Source organism: Lytechinus pictus, chromosome 3 (assembly GCF_037042905.1).
Source record: "Lytechinus pictus isolate F3 Inbred chromosome 3, Lp3.0, whole genome shotgun sequence".
NCBI classification, from domain to species: Eukaryota; Metazoa; Echinodermata; class Echinoidea; order Temnopleuroida; family Toxopneustidae; genus Lytechinus; species Lytechinus pictus.
Genome location: NC_087247.1, coordinates 69,780,671 through 69,807,474, shown reverse-complemented (window position 1 = coordinate 69,807,474; position 26,804 = coordinate 69,780,671). Strand labels below are relative to the sequence as shown.

General features: G+C 36.7%; 1 protein-coding gene across 3 annotated transcripts in view; it reads left to right on the top strand.

Annotated features, from left to right (window-relative positions):
* The window catches only part of LOC129280217 (uncharacterized), a 29,101-nt gene extending 2,499 nt beyond the window's left edge, over positions 1-26,602 (top strand). Inside the window, exons 1-3 of one of the 3 annotated variants that reach the window (XR_010293164.1) lie at positions 5,996-6,159; positions 6,869-14,251; positions 14,961-26,602. Coding sequence is in view for 2 of the 3 variants with exons in the window: in XM_064097653.1 (XP_063953723.1) it covers positions 6,998-12,514 (5,517 nt within the window). In the remaining variant the exon portion in view is untranslated. Of the gene's footprint in view, positions 1-5,995; positions 6,160-6,868 lie in introns of those variants that run through there. The other 2 variants (XM_064097652.1, XM_064097653.1) reach the window with 2 other exon arrangements.
* The last annotated feature ends 202 nt before the right edge of the window (positions 26,603-26,804 follow it).

Here is a 26,804-nt window from a genome sequence, read left to right as displayed (position 1 = left end):
CAGCGTGGATATCAATTTACGCCTAAGGAGGGCGCGCGATTTATATTCATATCAAAGACATGACAAGGGAAAGACTAGGCACCTACACTATTTTACACGCAAATCTACGCAAGGCATTACGCTAAGTCCGTGAAGTGTCCAATCTTTTCATTGTATAGAATTTGGTATACCGTATTATTGACGTTCGTTAAAGCTTGTACCGCTGGTTTCGTTCCAGGCATGTGTATTTTTTTCAATTTTTTTTTATTAGTCATCGTTTTAAATTAATTGCAAAAAAGTGTTATCATCGCCAATAGTAATTTTAGGTAATTTTTAGTAGTGTTTAGGCCTGCTTCCTGGCAATTTTTTAACTTATGACTAAAAGAGTAAAAGAGTTGGACTTACCACTGATTGTCAAGAACCAAACAAAGATTTTGGTTCCACTGTAGCTCTGTTGTAACTTCACATCCAAGAAATATTATCCCTTCTATGATTTCTTTCGAAATCGTATAAAATTTTCAGGAAATTCTTCTTTATCCTCGTCTGTCCATAGAATCCTATGTAGAGTGCCGTAACGCCCTCTTGTGCTGAATAAAAGAAAGCTGATGGGAGCGCGAACACAGAGCAGGAATATTCATGCTTTTGATCAATACCCGTTTCCGGTGAAGCCTGTTCCTGCGAAGGTAGTCTTTTTATCACCTGACACTAATTTTTTTTTTTCACTATTTTTGTACATCAGAATTATATTTTTGTCACAGGTGGCGGAAGTGGGGGGGGGGGGCGAGAGGGGACACGTCCTCCTCCTAAATTTTAGATAGAGGGAATAGTTCCCCCTAAAAAAAGAAAAAAAGACTGAGGAAGAAAGAAAGAAAAAGAATGGAGGAAAGGAAGGAAGGAAGGAAGCAAGCGATTTTCGTCAGAAAAAAAAAATCGCATCCAAATGGAGGGGATTTTTTCGCACCAAAATGGAGAACAAATTATTCCAGATGAATTTGAAAAGCAAAGGGAAAAAAAATCCAGAAGGGACACAGCTTTAGAGTGCGGCAAATATTTCTTAGTAAAATTCAATATCAAGAAAATTTCGTTCCCTTTTCATAAGAATCTTAAATAGTAATAGAACATAGCATAATATATTACACTTTTCCTTTCCTTTTCTTTCTTTCACATTTTTTTTAATTTCTTGGTCGTATCCTATAGCCTTTCCATTCTACCATTATTTTCCGTTTCTCCTCTTTTTTTTTAATTATAGATTCCATTTTGCTATCTCTTAATTCTTTCCCCTTTCTCACTCATTTATTAGCATTTCGGGATGAGTTTCTCACATTATGTTCTCCTTTCCTTCCTTTCACTCTTTCCTCGCGTTGGACTTTTTATTTCTATATTCTTTTTTTCCCTTCATCTACTTTTCTCATTTTTCCCTTTCCATTTTCCTTTCTTGCACCCCCCCTCAAGTTCTTTTTCTTCTCATTCTTTCCCTTTCCCTTTCTCTCTTCTCCTTTTCCCCTTTTCCATTTTTAAAATGTCATTTACACTGTTTTATTTTTTAAATATGTTTATCGAGACGAAACAAGATTGCCAATTTGTCTTGATAGAGGCTATCGAGACTTCCTTACCAGAATGCATCACGAGCTGAGTTTCGTCCAAACGGGTGGATAAACCTCTCTGGTTTCGTGAGATTTTTTTCTTTTTCGATTTGTCACTGTTGAACACCATAGTAGCAACCCAGAGGATCAATCGCCATCACGCATAAATTTCGGTGAGTTTTTATTCATTTTTTTAATGTTGTAAGGTCAGTAAGAATGATCTTCTTTTGAAAAGATGTTAGGCTAAGTATCACATTTATAAAATTGCACGAGTTTGTGATACTTTGAATGACGGATGGGGGGAAAATGAGCAATGTATATTTGCACATTAGCACTGTATGCTGCCGAGAACGAGGTTATATTATAATCTCGTTCCTAGGATGAGTGATAGTAATCTTGAATTATGTTTTTGAAGGTATTTCATTTATTGGTGCCCATAGTTAGTAAATTAATCATAAGAATTGCGCATTCAAAGAATTTAGACACAGTTATAAAATTACCGAGGAGCTGAATCAAGGTTGTGAAATTTATTAGCGCCACCAACGGGCTTCCTTGTATTTCCGTAGAAAAGACAAACGAAGTCACTTGCTAGGCCAAGGTAAGCGAAATTTGCTCTTTTTGTAATGAAATTATTTACAAATCATATGTATAATTTTCTTATGTATTGCTACTTACCGGAAAGAGCCCCGGTGCGTAGCGAGAAGGAGTTTCGGCAAATATTACTTCAGCAATGAAGCGATGTTTGCCGACTACTTCGAAATCCAGGGTCAAACACGGTCCCGTGTACGAGGTTAGTATATATACAGTATGTAGGCCTACCGCTATAGCATACAGTAACTATTATCCAGCCGGCCGTGCTGGCCGTCTGGCGTGAGCTTTGCATGCATGAAACTACTGCAGCTAGCAGACTATTCAGACTTAGGGAGCTGCGATACGAAATGTTGCTGCTAAGAAATCATCCACAGGACTTTGAAAATCTACGTCAAAGTCACATTTTACACCAATGAAATGCCCTTCTACAGTCCATATTACTAAAATCTGGTGTAACCTGTTTATTTGCAAGCATTAAAAAGAAGAATTATGACCTCTCTTTTGACTCAAAAAGACCGATTTCCAAATGCATTAATACACATAAAACAACATAGGTGAGTACATCACAGTCCCACGTGTGCATTTGTATGTATGTTGATACTTGGTTTCTTTCGAAGCTGTGTCTTTTCTAGCCAAAAATAAACAGACAGTATCTTTCTTTCTTTTTTATAAATGACTTCTTCAACCACTCTTGAGGAAGTAAATACTTTGGGAAGGCATTTCATTGATATGAAATGTGAATTTTTCCAGCATTTTGGCAAATATAGGGAAGGACTTTTCTCACACTGTTTTTTCCAGATATAACTTTTGCCGTTGTCTTATTTTTTTCTTTCATTTTTTTTTCATAGTGGTTAAACCATTTATACCCCTTCCCATTGAATATGCCTGATTAAAGAATATATTTCTACTGAAAATTATAAAAATAATAATAATTTTCCCCATTTTTTAATTAATTTTGTTTTATTCATTTTTCTTTCAATTTCTTTTGTTTTGTTTTTTCTCTAAATTTTTTATTTTCTTTTTTTACCCTGTTCTTTGTTTTTTCTTTCTCCATTTTCTTTCTTTTGTTTTATTTCACTTATTTATTTTATTATTTTTGTTTTCTTTTTTAATATACTATTCTAAAAATTATTTTTGTTTCCCCCTTTTATGCATTGATCTAATTCTGCAGCATATTATTCTGTGATTTTCTCCTGCTATAATATGCTGGAAAAGAGAAAATAAACTGGATTTGGGGCCTGCATAATCTACATGTAGGTTTTAGGATTCAAAAAGGAAGAATGGAAAAATCATTGTTTTGTACATCTATCTGAGCTGAGTTTGCTATGCACTATTTATTTACTTTACTATTATGAGTGTGTGTCTATATGGAGATTTTTAAAAAAGTCCACACAACCTGGGAACAATACAATTCTTTTATTCTCTTTCAATCATTTCATATTTACAAAAGAACAATTTATATATTACCACAAATCAATTTTAGCAAAGTAAAATAACAGCAAACAAGATTTACATACAAGATGTACAAAGTGAAAGTAACTTGGTTAAGCTTGTAACCGATTTTGCAATCGGCAACCGATTCCATTCGATTTCACAACAATCGGCAATCACTTGCCGATCTTCGATCATGCCCCTTGAAGGAAAAAATCGGATATAAAAAATCGGCATAGATCTAGTTACAGTGCGGTCAAGACATATTTCAAGATTGTTCTTGAGGTGCTAGCTATTTAGAGCTTTTAACAATCGAATAGTTCGAACAATCAAGATTCCTGGAATGTCAGAAATGACTCATAAAAAGTTGACCTACTTATGACCTACCGGTAGCTGCGCTGACTGGTATGGTGGGAGTGGAACTTGGAATGAATACTAGTAATACAAACAAGGAACATGTACTTGTACTGTGTTTGTCATTTATCCCGCCCATGAGTGCACACAATGGCCAATAGCAATGGAGTTTGAGAGCTGCGTGTGACCGCATGGGTGCATGAATGTGTTGTACGCATTATGTATGCTAGTGTTTACGCTGATAAATCCCGCCCATGAGTGAATACAATGGACGAATGACAAGGGAGTTTGAGAGCTGTGTGTGACCGCGTGGGTGCATGAATGTGTTGTATGTATTACGTATGCTAGTGCTTGCGCTGTTTTTCATAAATCCCGCCCATGAGTGCACACAATGGACGAATAGCAAGGGAGTTTGAGAAATGTATATGAATGCTGGGGTGCATGGATGTGTTGTATATATGCTAGTGATTGCCCTGCTTAAATCCCGCCCATAAGTGCACACACGGCCAAGGGAATAATTAGCAAGGGAGTTTGAGAGCAGTGTGTGACCGCAGGGTGTATGGATGTGTTGTGTGTTGTATGTACAGTCATACTTGCAGTGATATATTGTCATAAATCCAGCCAGTGAGCTAACTCAAAGAATAGCACTGTTAGCAGTGTCAATCAAACCCACCACGTGCACATGCCAAAAGGTAGTGTAAAGAATTTTGCGCTAGCCCGTTGAGTCTGGGCGGTTCCAGTTCTCGGCTCTGCCTCAAAACTATCTTGTATTGTGTAAATGCTTGCGCGCATTTGGTAATTCACTGATATTGTTGAGTGGGTGGGTATGCAGAAAGACTGTTACTGAGGCGTGACTAGCAGACTATTCAGACTTAGGGAGCTGCGATACGAAATGTTGCTGCTAAGAAATCTTCCACAGGACTTTGAAAATCTACGTCAAAGTCACATTTTACACCAATGAAATGCCCTTCTACAGTCCATATTACTAAAATCTGGTGTAACCTGTTTATTTGCAAGCATTAAAAAGAAGAATTATGACCTCTCTTTTGACTCAAAAAGACCGATTTCCAAATGCATTAATACACATAAAACAACATAGGTGAGTACATCACAGTCCCACGTGTGCATTTGTATGTATGTTGATACTTGGTTTCTTTCGAAGCTGTGTCTTTTCTAGCCAAAAATAAACAGACAGTATCTTTCTTTCTTTTTTATAAATGACTTCTTCAACCACTCTTGAGGAAGTAAATACTTTGGGAAGGCATTTCATTGATATGAAATGTGAATTTTTCCAGCATTTTGGCAAATATAGGGAAGGACTTTTCTCACACTGTTTTTTCCAGATATAACTTTTGTCGTTGTCTTATTTTTTTCTTTCATTTTTTTTCATAGTGGTTAAACCATTTATACCCCTTCCCATTGAATATGCCTGATTAAAGAATATATTTCTACTGAAAATTATAAATTAATAATAATAATTTTCCCCATTTTTTAATTAATTTTGTTTTATTCATTTTTCTTTCAATTTCTTTTGTTTTGTTTTTTCTCTAAATTTTTTCTTTTCTTTTTTTTACCCTGTTCTTTGTTTTTTCTTTCTCCATTTTCTTTCTTTTGTTTTATTTCACTTATTTATTTTATTATTTTTGTTTTCTTTTTTAATATACTATTCTAAAAATTATTTTTGTTTCCCCCTTTTATGCATTGATCTAATTCTGCAGCATATTTTTCTGTGATTTTCTCCTGCTATAATATGCTGGAAAAGAGAAAATAAACTGGATTTGGGGCCTGCATAATCTACATGTAGGTTTTAGGATTCAAAAAGGAAGAATGGAAAAATCATTGTTTTGTACATCTATCTGAGCTGAGTTTGCTATGCACTATTTATTTACTTTACTATTATGAGTGTGTGTCTATATGGAGATTTTTAAAAAAGTCCACACAACCTGGGAACAATACAATTCTTTTATTCTCTTTCAATCATTTCATATTTACAAAAGAACAATTTATATATTACCACAATTCAATTTTAGCAAAGTAAAATAACAGTGTCGGGTGTGAAATGTCGAGACTGACGTCATAAGCGATGATTTCGAAGCGAAATACAAGTTTGGCCAGTGAGGGCGTTGTCAAAGCGTGCTGCTAAAAATTCTGAGTTTGGAGTTGTTTTGTTGCCCGACGATGCCATTGATTTTGGTTTAAAATTGTATACAAGCCCAATGATGTGAGTACACGAGCATTTAATCTTGAAGTTAAATAGCTTAATTATCTATACAACTGATTTAATTGTAATTTCATGGGATTTAAGTATGATTATTTGAAGTGCCAAATTACTGTATCGTGAGTTTCAATATGTGAATGAAAGTGCATGTGAAAGTGCACGCTATGTGTGTTACATAATGGATAGTGAATCGGGTACGTGGGCACTTACGTTAATGTGTCGTAGAGTGCGCTATTCCTTATTGTATGACAACACCAAGTACTTGTAGGGATTTTTAATTACAAGAAAATATGACTATGAGTTCTTTGTTTACAGTTAATATACATGTATTAAGGGCTATGACTTAAACAAAGGCCTGTATAAATTTGGAGTACATTTATGATAATTAGTGTAGTTCATGAGAGACAAAAAAGGGCAATGTTAGACAAAGTTGAGATATTTCAAAGCTGGTAGAGGCTCATGAGAATGCCTTGAGTAGAGGTTTGATTTAATCGAAGAAGGTTGTGAGAATACAGCTGATGTAAGCGTAGGCTATATTGAAAGAATGACACTTGATACAACAAAATATTAGTATTTCAAGCAAGATAGATATTTATTTGCATGATGATATTTAATTGCATATAAAAGGAAAAGAAATTATTCATGATACATGTGAGAAAATGTTACAAGACATGTTGACTTACAAGTGTTTATTGTTTATATTAAATTGCAGACTGAACCTGCACAGTTGCACGGTACTTTACATGGACTTGGCTAGTTCTGTCGTCGATGGTGTCAGGGGTTGTACGTCACATTCAAGTTCAGTATCAGCTTGAAGGTTATAGAAGATAACGCAGTCACCATGAGTGAGGTCCAGCCGGATGATTCGGTGAGCCAAGCAGGGCAAGGCTCCGCCATAACTACCAGTAGTTCATCCAAGGTGAAAGCTATGGCAAAGAAGGCAGCCCTTTTGGCTGAAATGGAGGCTCTTAGACTTCGACAAGAGTTGGAACTTGAAGAGCTTAAGCTTAAGCAAAGGAAAGATGACTTGGAAATACAGACAAGGCTTAAGGTGATGGAGGCTGAAGGACGAGTTTACAGTCAGTTCGATAATGGCTCTAAGATTAGCAGTCATGTGATAGCCTTCAAGACTCAGTCTGCTGAATCGGACAAATGTAAAGCCACCCAGGCTAAGAGTGATGTCGCCAAGGATGTTGGCGGAGATGAAAGCACGTTGCCTTATAAGCTTGAACAGTCTCCTAAGATGATGGATGATCCTGTTGGGATGACAGCTTCTACGCCCAAGGAGACATCTCCATCAAAGAGTCAGCTTGACATGGAGATATTAAGACATTTGCAGATGGGTCAAGCAAGCCAGCAGCAGCTTCTAGCATCTATCAACTCACCCAATGCTGAATTGATGAAGTTTGATGGTGATCCGCTGAAGTATTATGAGTTTGTACAGTCATTCGACTGTATGATAGGCGATACCTTGTTGTCGAGCAGCGGTAAGCTAATGAGGCTGTACAGTTGTTGCGAAGGCGCAGCAAGGAAGGTTATACAGTGCTGTATGATGATGGTACCAGACCAAGGTTACGTCCGGGCTCGAGAACTTCTGGACGAGAGGTTTGGAGATAGTTTTAAGATAGGAGAAGCCTGGCTGAGGCGAGTGACAGAAGGCCCAATAATTACAAGTAACTGTAAGCAGTTGAGAGAGTTCGCTGATGAACTGCAGTCGTGCACTGAGACACTAAGAGTGCTAGGTATTATTCAAGAGATGAATTCTCAGAGAGAGCTGCTGAAGGTAATCGAGAGGCTACCCTATGCCTTGAGGACTAGGTGGGTAAGAGAAGTTAAACATATCAGAGACTTAGGAAGACCACCAAACATTTGTGATGTTGTTGCATATGTTAAGAATGCTGCTGATGAGATGAGTGATCCTGTCTATGGAACATTGCTTCAAGGATCGAAGGAAGGTCGTAACTTCAAAGCCAAAGAAAAGACTTCTTCATCCTTTCATCGCCAGCAAGCTCCAAAGTCCAACTTCTCAACTTCTCTCAGCTCATCAAAGTGTATGATCTGTGGTGATAATCATGGATTGTTCAGCTGCCCACAGTTTAAGACAATGAATCCTGAACAACGATTTCAATATGCTCGAGACCAGAGGTTGTGTTTCAACTGTCTTCAGCCAGGGCACATGTCATCCAAGTGCTCATTGAACCGGACCTGTTCTGTCAAGGGCTGTAAGATGAAGCACACTAAGTTCCTTCATACTGGGAAGCAGCTCGTATCTAGTGAAGGAAGGTCTAGAGAAGGCAAGAATTCTTACAAGAAGACAGAGAAAGATAGTTTTCATTCAGCAACTCAAACAGAAGACTGTGTGCCTGGTGAATCTTTGTCATCACATACAAGCAGTGAAGTCAGAGGGGCCGGAGGGTTTCGAGTGGCTCTTCCTATTGTGCCTGTCAAGGTACGAGCTACAGATGGAGACGTAATCGTAGAGACATTTGCACTCCTGGACTCTGGCTCGACCACTTCCTTTTGTCTCAAGGAATTACAAGAGGTGCTTCAAGCTAAAGGCAGAAGTAAGATTCTATCTGTATCTACCCTACAGAACAGAAACAGCCAGATGAGATGTGATGCAGTGAATCTGAAAGTCATGGGATATGCTTCGGACACAGAGTTAGACGTGAGGGTATTTACTCGTCCTGACTTGAACATTAGCATCTCTAATATGGCGACAGAAGCCGACATATCCAATAGTTCACACTTAAAGGATCTTGCCTTTCCAGAGATAAGTAAAAGCCAGGTCACAATGATAATTGGGCAAGATGTACCTCAGGCGTTGATGCCGCTTGAAGTCAGAGCAGGTAAGCCTGGTGAGGTTTACGCAGTTCGAACCATTCTGGGATGGACTCTAAATGGACCGCTCAGAGAGAGAGGAGCTCCAAGTAATGCAAGAATTAATGTCTCTTCAAACTATGTCTCTGATCAATTTGGACTGGAACTAGAAGATCAAGTCAAGAGTTTTTGGAAACTTGAGGGAATGGAGTATCTCCACGATGATAGCAGAGGCATGTCTGTGAACGATCAGATGGTACTCAAGCTCTGGAAGGAAGGGATATCCATGGACATAGGTCATTACCAATTGCCTATTCCCTTTCGAGATGAGAATTTGCAGTTGCCTGAGAACCTTTTCTTGGCAGAACGACGCCTTGAGTCACTGAGAAAGAAACTTAAGAGAGACGATTACCTACTCAGCAAGTATAAGGAAGGAATGTCCAGCCTTCTTGAGAAGGGGTATGCTGAGAAGGTGGATACCACTGTAAGAGCTCAGACTGAGGAAAAGCAGAATGTATGGTACCTTCCTCACCATCCTGTGGTCAACCCCAAGAAGCCGGGTAAGGTACGGATTGTCTATGATTGTGCTGCGAAGTCAAACCAGGTATCACTGAATGACGTTGTGCACCAAGGCCCGGATCTGACAAACAAGTTGACAGGGGTACTGTTAAGGTTTAGAAAGGATCCAATTGCCTTAACAGCTGACATTGAGGCAATGTTCCATCAGGTTCGAGTTCCCCCTTCTGAGAGAGACGTTCTACGATTCCTGTGGTGGCCGTCAGGAGATATGTCAGTAGAGCCACATGTATACCGCATGTGCGTACATCTGTTTGGAGGGACATGGAGTCCTAGTGCCTGCAGTTTTGCCCTTCGTCAGACGGCAATTGACAATCAGCAAGACTTTGGGCCTGAGACGATAGAGACTGTTCTTCAACATTTTTACGTTGACGATTGCCTTGTATCGACAGACACTGAGGAGAGAGCTATTAAGTTAGCAGTTGAACTTCGAGAACTACTTAGCAGAGGGGGATTCAATCTCACTAAGTGGATGAGTAATAGCCCAGCTGTTGTTGAGTCTATACCAGTAGATGAGAGGGCTAAGGAGTTGTCTGGAGTAGATTTGAATTACGATGCTCTCCCAGTTGATCGTGCTCTAGGCATAACCTGGAATGTCGAAACAGATTGTTTTGGGTACAAGATCTTACCGAAGGGCAAGCCCTTCACAAGACGAGGATTACTAAGTGTCGTCTCGTCAACTTACGATCCGATGGGATTTGCAAGTCCATTTGTAGTAAGAGGAAAACTAATTCTGCAAGAACTTTGTCGGAAAGAGTTAACCTGGGATGATCCAATTCCTGTAGTCGACAAAGAGAAGTGGCTAATCTGGCTCAATGAATTACCAGACATAGAACAGTTCACAGTTAACAGGTGCATTAGACCCCATGGATTTGCGGAACCAGTCAAGTATGATTTGCATCATTTCTCTGATGCATCTGAAGGAGCATATGGGGCAGCATCTTATCTGGTATCTAGGACTGGAGATCATCAGATGCACAGTGAGCTCTTGATGGCGAAATCTCATCTTGCTCCAATCAAGAAGTCAACAATCCCGCGTCTGGAGCTGTCTGCTGCAGCAATAAGTGTGAAGCTGGATGCCTTTCTAAGACGAGAACTTAATGTACCAGTGGATAGTTCTCACTTCTGGACGGACAGTACCATTGTCTTAGGGTACATCGGAAACAAAGAGAAACGATTCAGGACCTTTGTTGCCAATAGAGTAGCAGCAATTAGGAGCTACTCTAATCCACAGCAATGGCACTTTGTGGACTCCAAATCCAATCCAGCCGATGATGTGTCAAGGGGACTGTCTGCGAAGGATCTTCTAGCTAGTGAGAGATGGGTACATGGTCCTGATTTCTTAGTGCAAGGGAAGGAGAACTGGCCCACAAGTCCAATAGAAGCGGGAAACCTGTTAGACAATGATCCAGAGGTCAAATTAGTCAAAGATGCCAGTACCTTCGGCACAGCAGTAGATGAAGGAAGACTCATGGATAGAATGATTGCCCACTACTCATCATGGTACAGGCTAAAGAGGGCAGTCTGTTGGGTGACCAAGTTTCTGAAGTGGCTTAAAGCTAAGAGAAAGCTTCCCAAACCTGACGAGGGAAGTGAACCCAGTAGGATAACTTTAGATGAGATGAACTATGCAGAGCAGAAAATCCTGCAGTATGAACAGTCACGTTTCTTTGAGGAAGAAATTAATCTACTAACTGCTCAAGATGGTGTAAAGAAATCTAGCAGCATCTACAAGCTAGATCCAAAAATGGTAGGATGCCTGATCCGGGTTGGAGGAAGGTTGAGCAGGTCTGCGTTGCCATTGGAAGCAAAGCATCCTATCGTGCTTCCCAAGGAAAGCCCTGTGTCTCTATTGATATTGAGAGAGATACATGAGAAATGTGGACACAGTGGAAGAAACTACATTCTGTCGACACTTCGTGAGAAGTACTGGTTGCCTGGTGCAGGAGCTAAAATCAGAAAGATGATAGGGAAATGTGTGTCTTGCAGACGGCATAGAGCAAAGATTCTACAGCAGAAAATGGCTGATCTGCCCAAGGACAGAGTGACGCCTGATGACCCACCATTCTCTAAAGTAGGCATGGACTTCTTTGGGCCTATTGAAGTTAAAAGAGGAAGGAGTATGGTCAAGCGTTACGGAGTAATTTTCACATGCCTAGCCATTCGAGCTGTTCATATTGAAATGGCTTCGTCTTTGGACACTGATTCCTGTATTGATGCTATACGACGCTTTATAGCTCGAAGAGGCAATGTGAGAGAGATAAGATCAGATAATGGAACCAATCTTGTTGGTGCCGAAAGGGAACTAAGACGAGAGATAGAAGGATGGAATCAAGCCAAGCTAGATGAAGAGCTACTCCAGAGAAACATTAAGTGGTCATTCAATCCACCTGGAGCGTCACACTTTGGTGGAATCTGGGAGAGACAAATTGGCACAGTGAGGAAATTGATCCTCGCCTTGACGAAGCAGCAAACACTATCAGATGAAAGTTTGAGTACGCTACTCTGTGAAGTCGAAAGTATCATCAACAACAGGCCCATTACCAGACTTTCTGATGACGCGAATGATGTAGAAGCCTTGACGCCAAATCACCTGCTTCTGCTCAATAGAAGACCTCAACTTCCTCCAGCATTGACTGATAAGACTGACGTGTATGCGAAAAGAAGGTGGCGTCATGTGCAATACATGGCAGACCTTTTTTGGCGACGCTGGCTGAAGGAGTATTTGCCACAACTGCAGGAGAGGGAAAAATGGGTGTCATCGCATCGCAATGTGAAAGTTGGTGACCTTGTGCTGGTTGTGGACCAGAATCTACCGCGTAATCTGTGGCTGTTGGGTAGAGTGCTCAAAACCATGCCCGACAGAGAAGGTCTTGTCCGTAGCGCAGAGATCAAAACGAGGAATAGTGTTCTTGTTAGGCCAATCGCAAAGCTGTGTTTAATTTTAGAAGCAGATGTGTGAAATTCTTTGGATAAATAAAACAAAACACAGCTTCATATTTCAGTGCTAGGAAGTTACCAAATATTGTTCAAATTTAAGATAGAATACATACCAAAAAATACCTTTTTGTGGAAAGCCATTTTGATTATGTTTAGTTTTACAACAAATATTTGTGATAAAATGAGTTGTAGCGTTCAACCCACTTGTGAGACCCTATCGCGTTGTGAGTTCCAAAAGCAAAGGGAACAGAGGATGTGTCGCGTTGAGATAAACATAGTCGCATGCTAATACAAGATGAACACAGTTGCCTTCTAATACAACATGAACATAGTCGCGCTTTAAGACAAGATGAATATATTCGCGTACGAAGACGAGACAAGCAAGTTGGACAATTTTTGTTAAACGGACTTATCGAATATCGATGCAAGCGATTGAGATAAATTTAATATCCAAGATGGACGCTTTCGAGCCAGTGATGCACTGCATTTGAAGAAGGACATTTAAGAACATTTAATATTTCATATTGAATGAGTATATGTTGGTTGACTACGGTGTTGGTTTTGTTTTGTATAAGACCTTTATCTTGAAAAATGAATACAGTTTACCGAAATCCAAAGGTTATTAGCAAAAGGATGCCTTTTTGGTTTATGTAGTATCAATTTTGAGTGCTTAAGTTTTTGAAAATATCACTATCCAAAGTTAAACATGTGAAAGAATGTGTAGTGAAGGAAAACTTTTTCAATATTTTTCTGTACTTTGTGTGTTTTCTTAAACATTTTTATAAGTCAATTGTTGAAAATGCTTCTTATTTTTCAACTAGAGAAATTAGCAAAATTAAACAGAATCTGCTTGATAAACGATTAAGAACCATTGAAGAATATGGGAAAATAGAAATGGAACAAGTGTAACAAGAGTTGTATGAGGTACTAATAATGGAGTTGTTACCTATATTTTTACTTCCTGATCAATGAGATTATTCATGCATATGGAAATTGCTTGGTTGCCATGGTTACACTTTGTTGGATTGTTTGACACTGGCTTAATAACAAGGTCATTCATGAATAGGCTGACTGATCATAAGTTGTCACATAGAAGTGAAACATCTTGATTTATGGTTATCTGATTTATTGAAGAGTTTTTGCTATACCATTTTTAAAAATTTGGTGATGTTTTTCTAAAGTGTTAATTGGTGTTTGATGTGTCAAACTGAACAAACTTAAATGAAGTTATTGTGATGTAATATTTCATTATAGATATCTTGGGAGTTTATTACATATTACTACAGAGTAGAAGTTCTTACCTGCAGGCTTTATGAACCTTTGTTCCAATTGAAAATGCTTTTATAATTAATAAGACTATATTGAAGGTTTACAGATTGTATGAGAATTTACCATACAGTTCCAGAAGTACATATGCTGAAATGATTATATTTCTTTATGCAGATGAGATCTGATTTATTTGTAGCAACTTTAGTATACAATTCAGCTTAAGAGAACTTAAGGAGTTAATAAGTAGTGGTACATGTATGTTTTGTAATTTTCGGTTAAATGCTCAGTAAAGCTTCGCATTTAAAGGGGCCGGAATGTCGGGTGTGAAATGTCGAGACTGACGTCATAAGCGATGATTTCGAAGCGAAATACAAGTTTGGCCAGTGAGGGCGTTGTCAAAGCGTGCTGCTAAAAATTCTGAGTTTGGAGTTGTTTTGTTGCCCGACGATGCCATTGATTTTGGTTTAAAATTGTATACAAGCCCAATGATGTGAGTACACGAGCATTTAATCTTGAAGTTAAATAGCTTAATTATCTATACAACTGATTTAATTGTAATTTCATGGGATTTAAGTATGATTATTTGAAGTGCCAAATTACTGTATCGTGAGTTTCAATATGTGAATGAAAGTGCATGTGAAAGTGCACGCTATGTGTGTTACATAATGGATAGTGAATCGGGTACGTGGGCACTTACGTTAATGTGTCGTAGAGTGCGCTATTCCTTATTGTATGACAACACCAAGTACTTGTAGGGATTTTTAATTACAAGAAAATATGACTATGAGTTCTTTGTTTACAGTTAATATACATGTATTAAGGGCTATGACTTAAACAAAGGCCTGTATAAATTTGGAGTACATTTATGATAATTAGTGTAGTTCATGAGAGACAAAAAAGGGCAATGTTAGACAAAGTTGAGATATTTCAAAGCTGGTAGAGGCTCATGAGAATGCCTTGAGTAGAGGTTTGATTTAATCGAAGAAGGTTGTGAGAATACAGCTGATGTAAGCGTAGGCTATATTGAAAGAATGACACTTGATACAACAAAATATTAGTATTTCAAGCAAGATAGATATTTATTTGCATGATGATATTTAATTGCATATAAAAGGAAAAGAAATTATTCATGATACATGTGAGAAAATGTTACAAGACATGTTGACTTACAAGTGTTTATTGTTTATATTAAATTGCAGACTGAACCTGCACAGTTGCACGGTACTTTACATGGACTTGGCTAGTTCTGTCGTCGATGGTGTCAGGGGTTGTACGTCACAAACAGCAAACAAGATTTACATACAAGATGTACAAAGTGAAAGTAACTTAGACTTAGTGGTAGTGGCTGCAGAATAAATATTTTAGAAGTTTGTTTTATTCATTTTTAATTAATGTTTTTCTTTATATTTTTCGGGCCACCAAAAAAAATAATTTGAAGGTTTTGGTGGCCCGAACGGGCCACCACCAAAAAAGTTAATGTGGAGCCTTGTGTAAGGGCATAATAAAATTCACCAAGGATATGTAAAAAATTTTGATCAGATTAATTAACACTAGACCTACATTTAAAATTTGGGTATCATTTTTTGTTTGGATTTCTGACAGTAGCACTTGCTCACTCTCAGACTCAATCAGTCACTCACTGCACTCATTCAATGAACAAGGTTATTATATAACCTTGTTCTCTGTTATATCTCCATGTGTGGCAAAATAAGGGTGGCAATGTTTGGCTTATTTTCTCTTTTTCTTTGGGACAAATGCTTGATTTTTTTACACTGACAGTTTCCATTACACCTATTCATCATACAACTTGGCTCTTAAGTAAATTTGATTCTTTAAATTATTTTTTTCTTAATTAAAAATAGAGATTGAAAAATGAAAATTTTCTTGCCATATTATTTTCCACCAATAGAGGGCGTACACAAAAATATGCCCAAAATTCAAGTGTTTGAGTTCTCTGGTGAATACGAAAATTATTCCCAAGTTACTAATGAAAAACAAATTGCAACTGTATGGAAATTAGTAATTTTGGTCACAAAAGTGATATTTTAATGATTTTTTAAAGTGTGTGCTCTGTACAGCATTGGCATACCATAGTCCTACCTGTAGATTCCCCACAGGCAGGATGGTTGCAGTGAGCTAGTGACTCACTGCAGGCAGTGCAAGTCCTGCCACAGCAGTGTGGTCTATTGATGGGGTGTCCAAACTTTGCGAACATTTAAAAAACATTCATTAGGCCAAGTAAAAAAAGAAAGTAGTTGATCGTCCTCGCGCGCATCTATTTTGGCCGCCGAATGAAATTTTTTACTATTTACTATAAATTTTCAAAAATATCAAAAAGTGATGTTTCTCGTCCGCGCCCGCTTCCCTTTTTGATTTGCCGCATCAATTTTCTTGATATTAACTATTTTTATGGCCGCTGAAAAGCGAAAAAAATTCACAAGATTTGCCCTCATGTGCTCTGGGATCTCTTTCGCAACTTCATAAAGTCCGATATCGCCGTAATTGCAAGAAAGAAAAAATTCTGATTTGGTTTTTTATTGGTAATTTTGAAGATACGATCATAAATTAGCGAGAAAATAAAGTTTGCAAACCCTGAAAAAATCACGGATCTCTTTTTCGGGGACCCCGCTTCCTGAATCTTTTCAAATCCGTCGCGTGCTTTGGAAATATGGTGCAGATAAATCAAATTTAATGACGTAATTTGTATTTCAGCAGGGTTTTTGGTGAGTGATAGCGCCTGTACTTCGATGTGTGTTGCGGTGATTGACTGTGCTGGCGCGACATGTGAATTTGTGAAATTTGTGAAATGATTTGAATTTACTAGCGAGTTTTCTAACGTTAGCTATCCAGCAGGCAATGCATTGAATATTACAAAATAATTTCAAGTGAGTTATTTATTATCAAGAAATTGAAAATCATTAATGGGATTCCAGTCAGTGCCTATTCTGTTCAAATTTGATAAACTTCATCCTTCCTTGAGCTATTCAATTTGATGGACAGTTGTGAAAATGTAAGTTAGTAAATAGATCTAACAGTTACAAATATTGAAATAATAAACATTAAGTGAACAATTAACAATAAATTAAATAATCATTTAACAATTGATATCAATAAAAAAAAATGAATAGCAATTGAATAAACAGTATTAAACATTATGTAAACGAATATACAAGCAGCTAGAGACTGCGATGCAAAACCATGCCCAGAGCTGAAAAAGAGATTGGCTCTGGAAAACTGAACATGGCTCCATGGTAATAAAAATGACCCCCCCAAGCATTTTTTTACCCTTATACAACGTTCTCGCCAGGTTTACTCTGACGCTTGGCGGCGCGAAGCGACGCAAGCCGCGCAGCGGCCTCGGTGCGTGCGAAGCACGCACGGGGGGAAGGTTCGGGAGGGGGGTGTCCCCCCTCCTGCGCAAAGCGCGGTAGCTATCGAAAATATCAATATCGACGAGCTTAGATTGCTGCTAAATGCACCACATTTTATGTCTATTTAATGCTTCTCCGGCCAAAAAAACAGCCGTAACGGTTGCGCGAATTGCGATTGAAGCAGAAAGGCAATTACTGGTAACTTAAAAATTGAAGTCAATCTCATTTTATACTTACAGTTTATAGACTATTTACATCGATAAATTAACTCCATACTTTCCAATGTTCAGATCGATATCGCTACATCCTTAGAAAGTGCGATTAATTATGTGAATGCGTGTTGTTTCTTATGTCAATGACCGACTGCATCTACGGACCGCATGCGTAGCCCTTTGAGCTTGCGCTGCGTCACGCCCTTACTAAATCCAAAGATTGTTCCGACTTTATACCTCGGTCACATTTGTTCTACGGCGGCCGTACGGCGAGTCGAAAACAGCCGTTTTAACATTTTTTGTACCAGCTGAATATAGGTGGTTACCGTGGTTTAAATAAAAATGAATAAAACGGCTGTTTTCGACTCGCCGTAGAGCAAATGTGACCGAAGTATTATTTGAAAGCCTCGGAAGTTTTCTTCCGAGGCTTCCAAATAATGGGCATCGGTATTCATGAGACGGGGTCCCCAACTTATATAATTTGCATGGTTTTTTTTTTGGTTTATTCGATACTCATTGAAACTATAACTCTCATAAGACTTCTGTTGATGTTTTATAGACGTGTCTATACTTCTACCGATGATGACGGCCGAATAATCTTTCTTACATGTATATTTTGGTGAATTTAAAAAATATTTTCTTGCACCATGAGTGGGATGATCGAGGTACGTGATTCAATAAATTGCATCACAATATCACTATAGGTGTAGTTTGAAAATCACGAACAGTTTATTAAAAATGAATAAAAGAGAAAGATCTTCTTAATTTTATAGCCCCCATCCAGCGTAAACACCATGAAGAGTTTTTGAGGTCATGAAATCAGCTGATTCGCACTCAAACAACAGGTTAACAGGTCACACACGTAGGACACATTCCAAGGGCGGGAATTCGGGGGAAACCCGTTTTCAAGCACAATGATTGGCTCAACCCAGAAAGTGAATACTAATTAGATCACGTGCCATCGGCTTTGGGGCGTCTCGTTCACATTCCAACTCATTTCATAAATATCATCCACTCGCAGTATAATTAGGCTAACGACGTTGCCAAGATATAACTCATATATTAAAAGCACAATTCCGATATAAAACATAAAGACATAAGTGAACTTGAAAAATGCATCCAACGATATTCAAATTATACTAGCAACTCATTGTGGGCGTGAAAAAACGATATACATATCCGATATCCTCTAAAACGTTCACACATATCAACTTCAATAATTCGTACTTGAAACGAATATCTGCGAATGAATTGCCAATTCCACTTTGTTGAATGTGTACTTCTATCGAAATCTATTGAATCACGTACCTCTCCCGACCCAAGGTGGATTTTCCAATCGCCATATTATGCAGCCACAATCACAGTAGACACATCCATAAATGAATATTAATTTCATTCGCTACGAACTTAATCCCCTCCCCACAAAGTCACAAACATCCCATCATTTTCATCTACATTGCCCACGGCCACCCCCCATTCTCTTTTTTTCCTTTACACAAATTAATTTCAAATGATATTTTGTTTTAAATCGTAGTTAAGCAATTGTACAACAAATTCATAAAGCATTCACTGTGATGACTAAAAACATTTCCCAGGCCCGCGACAGGTGCGCTCATTATTTAATTGGCAGGCAAAGAGTAATAAAGAACAATACAAATGAGAATACACTGTACGTATAACTCACATAAAAAAAATGAGTCGTTATGATAAAAAATGTGAATAATATTAATAAAGATGATTAATTATGAAAATTATAACAGATTCAATGAATATATGAAAAAAATCAAATTAAATTAGTTTTGGATCCCATCTAATTTTGGAAGACTATCGGATCCCCGGATCAAGGATTTTGATGCCATGTGCGATTTGTATTATGAATGTGACCGTTGCGAGCGCGAGTGCAGTGGCACATAACTTGGTAGACACGCCGCGGCCGTCGCGAAATTAATCAACAGTTTCAAAAGATCGACGTAGAGATCAAGACTTTGGAAATAATGGAGTAAAATCGGAATTTAAATGTGAATAAATCATTTTGATGTAAGTAAATGAGTTGGACATTATATCAATCCATTCCATTGGCTGCCTTTGTCATTATTAACGTGATCTTTGAATAGTTTTTCTCAATTCGCTCTACGGCAGTGTCATCAGAAATGCATTCAATGAATTCATGTAGATGTAGCTATAAAGGCTAGGGCCTGGGACGAGATGAAACTATATTTCGATCGAATTTTGATAGTAATTTTGACACACTTTATTTTTGACATAATAAGTGACAATATCAACTGAAATTCGTAATAATCTAAATTACATTGCCCAAGCCAGTAACCCACGATACCCCTCTCCCCTCACTTGTTTTTGAGCGTATTTACTACCATTTTAAAGACGTAAATAATGTGAGCAATGCGATACGCAAATGCGAGGTAAACATCTTCGCGCTTCCCACAAAAGAGATTGGGCCTCGAGTCAAGGTCGTATCGTATATAGCGCACTAGTAGTAGTGAGTGAGTCAAAGAAATCCCGGGAAGAAATCGTGGACGAAATAATCGACAAGTTTATTTTAGGATCTGAAAAAGCAGATTATTTTTTTATATATTATTCAGTTTTTGTGTAGATCTAGGCCTGCTTTACAGTTGTCGGCCACGGTTGTCGGGGAAGTTCAGGGTTGGCGGATTTGCCCTGAAAATTTTCAGGCTTGGCGGCGCCCGCCAACCGTGACGCGTGGTAGCGAGAACATTGCCCTTATATATATAATGTAGAATAATGTTTAAATCTTCACTTGACATGAACATTTTGTTTTAAAATAATACAGTACCGGTATACATCAGTAATACATCAATAAATGTTTATTGCATAATATATTTTCCATAGATTTCCAATTAATTGAATATATATATATATTTGTTCATATTTGCATAATATATATATATATATGTGTGTGTGTGTCTACTCATTTATTATTAATATTGAGCATGCATCGATTACCACATAAATCAAGCCTGCGATGGCCTGACAATCATTTGATTAAAAAATAGCAAAAAAAATAGTAAATAGTAAGAACCTCCCTCATCACTGATGACAAAAAACGGGCCGAGAAAATGACTCCCTGTTCAAAAAAAAAATAATTGAAAAAATAACAAATAGTAAGGACCTCCCTCATCACTGCTCTCCAAAAACCTGGACGATCAACTACTATCTTTTTTTACTTGGCCTTAGGTTAAGATTCGTTCAAAACTATCCACATTTTATTAAAAAACCAATTCAAATAATAGCAATCAAATTGACGGCAAGATTGTAAACTATAAAATTATTGACAAAAATGTGAAGTAAGTCAAGGGGTTTCGCCTGTACCGTGATCTCAAAATCCTATTCCGCTCGATGAATGTGCGTTGTGCTGAAAATCCGTTCTGAAAAAGTGTGACCTAACTTTGCGGACCAAAGCTTTGTGGAGATTTAAAGGACAAGTCCTCCCCAACAAAAAGTTGTTTAAATAAAAAGAGAAATCCAACAAGCACAACGCTGAAAATTTCATCAAAATCGGATGTAAAATAAGAAAGTTATGACATTTTAAAATTTCGCTTAATTTCACAAAGCTCTTATATGCACATCCTGGTCTGTATGCAAATGAGGGAACTGATGACGTCATCCACTCACTATTTCTTTTGTATTTTATTATATGAAATATGAATTATTCTAACTTTCCCCTCTTTGTCATGTGAAAGAAATTTGTTCCTCTCTAGTCCAGGATAGAAGGGGTCGAACCTTGTTTTTTTATATATACAATGTTTTTTTATGGTTTCTTGTCAATTCGAGGGTGCTGATTCCGAATCTGAATGATGCCACTCGTGTAACCTTGAGCATTTTCTGCAAATTGGCAAAATCCAATATGGCCGCCAAAATATTCAAATTACCCATGAAAATCATAAAATTGTCCCCACATTGGCTTTAAAGTACATGCAATTGTGCTGCCGGAGTGAAATAATATCTGAAAAAATGATTTTTGTCAAAATATTTATTTTCTTGATATCAAAATGGCCGCCATCATAGACCCCTGTACAATATGAATGGGGAAAATTAATTTTTACAAAATTGAGCACTGAAATGCAAGTAATTATGATCTATGAGTGAAGCAATGTCTGTAAACATGATTGCTAACGATATATATCATTTGTTATGTCAGTTATGTGATAAATCCTGTATTTTGATATTCAAAATGGCCTTCAAAAGCCCTAACACTATTATGTACAATGTGAATGGTGACACAAAAAAATCACAAGAGTGAGCACTAAAATGCATTTTGTTGAGATAAACGAGTGGAATACTGACTAAAAACATTATTGTTAATGAAATGTATTATTTAACATGCCATGTATGTGATAAACCCTGTATTTTGATATTTAATATGACCACCAAAGGCCCTAAAATTATGATCTACGATGTGAGAGAGGACAAAAACAATCACAAGGTGAGCACTAAAACGTATTTTTTTGTGGTAAATTAGTGGAATACTGTCTTCAAATATAATTTGCAACGAAATATATTATTCGGGTTTCATATTTGTGTTAAATATTGTATTTTGACTTTCAAAATGGCCGCCAAAAGATATTGACTGTATTATGTACAATCGATCTGGGAAACCAATTTTCACATGAGTCAGCACCATAACATGCATATAATTGTGATTTAAGAGTAAAATATTGTCTGAAAACATAATTTCTAACAAGATATATCATTCTTTCTGCCAGGTAGGTGATAAATAATGTATTTTGAAAGTCAAAATGGCCGCTACAGGCCCTAACGGTAGGCCTTTTATGTACTTTGTGAATGGGAACATATAATTTTAACAGAATTTGGCTTTGCTTGACTAAATGGTGTTGCATGTATGAGTGAAATATCGTCTGAAAATATGATTTTGTAACCAAATAGATCATTTCTTATGTTATTTAGGTGATAAATGCTATATTTAAATTTCAAAATGGCTGCAATATGTTTCTTTGTGGAAATTATCTTTCCCCATTCAAATGTTACATATTAAGATAAGGGACTATGGCGGCCATTTTTCATTTTTAAAAGGCTGCATTCATCACCTTTGTGACACAAGCTATGATATATTTCGTTAGAAATCATTGGGTTTAGACAATACTTAACACTTACATCAAAATTAAGCCATTTTCATAGTAAAAATTTTGTCAAAATTATCTGTCCCCAGTTACAATGTACATACTACTTTGGGCTATGGCAGCAATTTTGAATTTCAAAGTAAGGCCTTTATTACCTTCTCAACCATTATGTGATGTATTTAGTCAGAAATCATGTTCAAGACCAAATTTTACCTATACATCACATAGTTACGTGCGTTTTTGGTTCTCATTCTGGTGATGATTAGTTTCCCTATACGCATGTTACAGAAATTGTAGGGGTTGTGCGGCCGTTTTGAAAGTCAAAATACAGTATTTATCACCTATGGGAGAGGAAATGTTATATTTCATTAAAAAAAAATCACGTTTTCAAACAATATTTTCCTTATACAACAGAATTATATGGATTTCATAGTCAGGCAAATCCTAATTCTGTCAAAAGTATTTGTCCCCATTTACATTGTAGATAATACTGTAAGGGCCCATAGGGGCCATTTTGAATTTTACAATACAGCATTTATCTCATGCATGAAAAATGAAATGATATGTTTCGCCAGAAATCATGTGTTTAGACAATATTTCACTCGTATTAATTACAATTACATTCATTTTATTGTTTTTACTCTTGTGAAAATTAGTTTCTTCATTCGCTTTGTTCATAATACAGATAGGGCCTATGGCAGCCATTTTGAATGTCAACATGCAGCATGATTACCGAAATTGCAAGGGAAATGATATGTTTCGTTAGAAATCCTTGTTGTCAGACAGTGTTACACCAATATTTCGCAGTTATTGGCATTTTAAAGTCAAACAAATTCAAAGGTTGTGAAAATTATTTGTCCCCTTTTATATATTGTACACAGTATAAGGGGTCTATGACAGCCATTTTGAATATCATAATACAGCATTTATCACATTAGATAGTATACAAATGACATAGTTTTGTTAATAGTCATGTTTTCAGACAGTAGTCCACTCGCAGGTCACAATCACATGCAATAATAGTGCTCTTGTTTGAAAAAATATTTTCCCCATTCATATTCTACATAATAAAGTATACAGGGGTAATGGCGGCCATTTTGAATATCAATAAAAAAATTTTTTGTCAAATATCGCTTTTCCAATTGGTATTTCGCTTCTGCACAACAACTACATGCATTTTATAGCTAATGTGTTGGCAATTTTATGATTTTCATGGGTAATTTGCATATTTTGGCGGCCATATTGGATTTTGCCAATTTGCGGAAAATGCTCAAGGTTACAAGAGTGGCATCATTCAGATTCGGAATCAGCACCCTCGAATTGACAAGAAACCATAAAAAAACATTGTATATCTAAAAAAACAAGGTTCGACCCCTTGTCTATGGGGCCTATCCTGGACTACTCTGAACATGTGGAATTACCATTGTTTTTAACATTTTATGGTTCAATCAAGTTGGTTCCTATTGTCAAATTTGTGAAAAGTGAAATATTGTGTAATTTAAACAATAAAAAAACAAAAGAAAAAGTGAGTGAGGGACATCATCGACTCTCTCATTTGCATGTTGCTGACTTGTTCATATAACTATTTTGTGAAAAATAAGCGAAACTTTAAAATGCCATAACTTTCTTATCTATATCAATTTTTGATGAAATTTTCAGCGTTATGCTTGTTGGATTTTTCTCTATTGATTCAAATCAACATTTTTCTGGGGTGGACTTGACCTTTAACAAAAAATCAAGCTCAAAAGGTGAGATATTTATATCAGATTGACGGAAAAATGCTATAGAATTGGTCAGTACCACATTTAACTCACATTTTTTATGATATCTGCTTGCAAAATGATGATATCTGCTTGCAAAATGATGATATCGTGATGCTTGTTTAAAGAAGTTAAGATTTCTTCGGAACGGGCGCTAACGGTGACAAATTTCTCGCTCTTTTGTCAATATTTTCATGAATACTGAACTCATCCTAAAGAAACTTACGCCAATTTTACAGCAAAGCGAGGTACAATGTCTTTTATGTATTTTTGCATATATACAAATGATCTATTTTGCTACATTTCAGAAGTTATATGGAATTTCTTAAACTTTTAAGTAATTTTTATTACGTTTTAGGACTTGAGGATTATTTTTAGTATTTTTTCATGACAAAGTAAAAGCTATCTAAATTCTATGGTCCTACCTACTGACCGTCACTGCCGTTAGTCACTATCTCCACGTTTTTTGCACAAAAATTTGTGAATTTTTATTGATTGATTGATGAATGGAGTAGATCTAGATCTAATGTTAGTCAGATTAAAATTTAAATATACTACAAGATAATTTCTGATAGCCTAATGGATCTACTTGCTCACAGGAGGGAACTGGATTTTTTTTTTTTAAGACTGGACCCAAATCTTCATCTATAAAAAGATTTTAATTTAAAGAAGTTCACCCGGGGGCCCGTTTCTCGACACCGTCATAAGTCTAACTTCCTGACTCAATTGGAGCTACTTGTCCGAAGCCCTCTTTGCCAAGATCAGGGACAACAACTTAGCTTAATATTTATGACACCTCCAAACCTGTCATAACTTCTTTCTTAATGACGTAGTGGCATCATGTGGGTAGACTATGACATGCAAAAGTTCCACGAAATTTGAAAATTGTAATCTTACGTAATGAATCATAGAAGTTGAAATTATATCGCAAAAAAAGTGGGATACATGTAGATCATTCAATAATAATTGTATTGCATAGAAACCATAAAAACTTAGTAAAACGCCTCAAAAGCATTCATTTGAAATAGTAAAATAATTTAAATCGATAAAGATTGTACTGTGTCAGGCCATCCATAACCATCCATAACTGGACTTATATTCGTTGTTTTCAGACCATTATCAACATTTTGATAAATTCTATCTCTAATTTATGCATAGAATTTGTCAAATTGTATGTTACGGTATCTAAAGATTTAAACAATTTACATAACACTATATTTTGATGATGTTTGGAATCATAAAAAAATGTATAATTATCATTATTTTACAAAGAAAACCTTTATTGATTACTTCCGTAAACTATTGAATTTGATATCCCGGGGGTACCCATCTCAACATCCACAAGTGATTTTTTATTCATGAAATGAATTATTCATAATTTAATTTTCTCAGCAATTGAATGCTCCATTCATCATACATTGTAGTTTTAGTGTGTAGGGGAGATTGGGGTAAGTTGAAACATTGTAATTTTCTTTAATGCCTATAAATACATTTATGCAATACTGCCCTCAATTCATTGCCATTATCCATCCACCATATTACATACAACACATGTGCAACAACCCTGGTGAAGTTAGAAAGGAATTTTTGTTTTTTCACCTTCTGAGTAATTTTTTTCTCTTTCAGAAATGTTTTATTATCTCAGAGAAGTTTATAGATCAAGTTGGCCAGTTTGGGAGTATAATAGACACTTGTACCAAGCTACAAAATAAGGTTATTAATACGCCATGGTGAAGTCCCTTTTTTGTGCTGTAAGCTTATTTATGTCAAATGGGCCTCTGGGGTAAGTTGGAACAAAATTGAAGGGGCTATTTGGAACATGTTCCAACTTACCCCAAACATAATTATGAATAAAAACATTGGATATGAGAAAAAAATGTTTACAGTATTTCACACTCTTGAACATTCATTGTAAGCCATGCTTGTTTTGTTTCTCAGTTAGGTCCAAATGTGCATTTAAGGCACCTAATGCAATATTAACCCTTATCAAATGGGGGAGGGAGGGGCTCAATTTGAGCCCCCCCCCCTCGACAAATTTTGTCACTTAAGCCGTCGCCCAAATTTTTTTAGTGTGACAAATTTTGTCACTAAGCCGTTGCGCAAAATTTTTTGACCGCACCGCTCGTTGACTTTTTACTTTCAAGTCTTGCGCATCATTTGAGACCAAATTTGCGATGCCTGGGTGTGTGGTATCGAAATTACACAACATTTTGTACCTGAATTTCGGACCCAAAATTGCTCAAAATCGTGATTCCATGTATAACGTCAATGCAAATTGTGTTTTAACCAAAAATCGTAAATGTATGATTATTTTTACTTTTGTTGGTTCAAATGGATTTATTTTATGCTATTTATGATTGCAAAAGGGTTTCGACAAATTTCATCGGAAAAGACAATAAAAAACAAAGAAATACAAATTAAAAAAACAAAAAATACATAAGAAGTTATATTTTTTTCAATTTTTTCGTAGATATTTGTTATAAATGCAAAAATTGATACTCTTCACCAAAAATTAGCATTCTACTAGCTAAATAAATTGAGTTAAAGGCAAAAACATACCCCAAAAAATATATTTAGGACAAA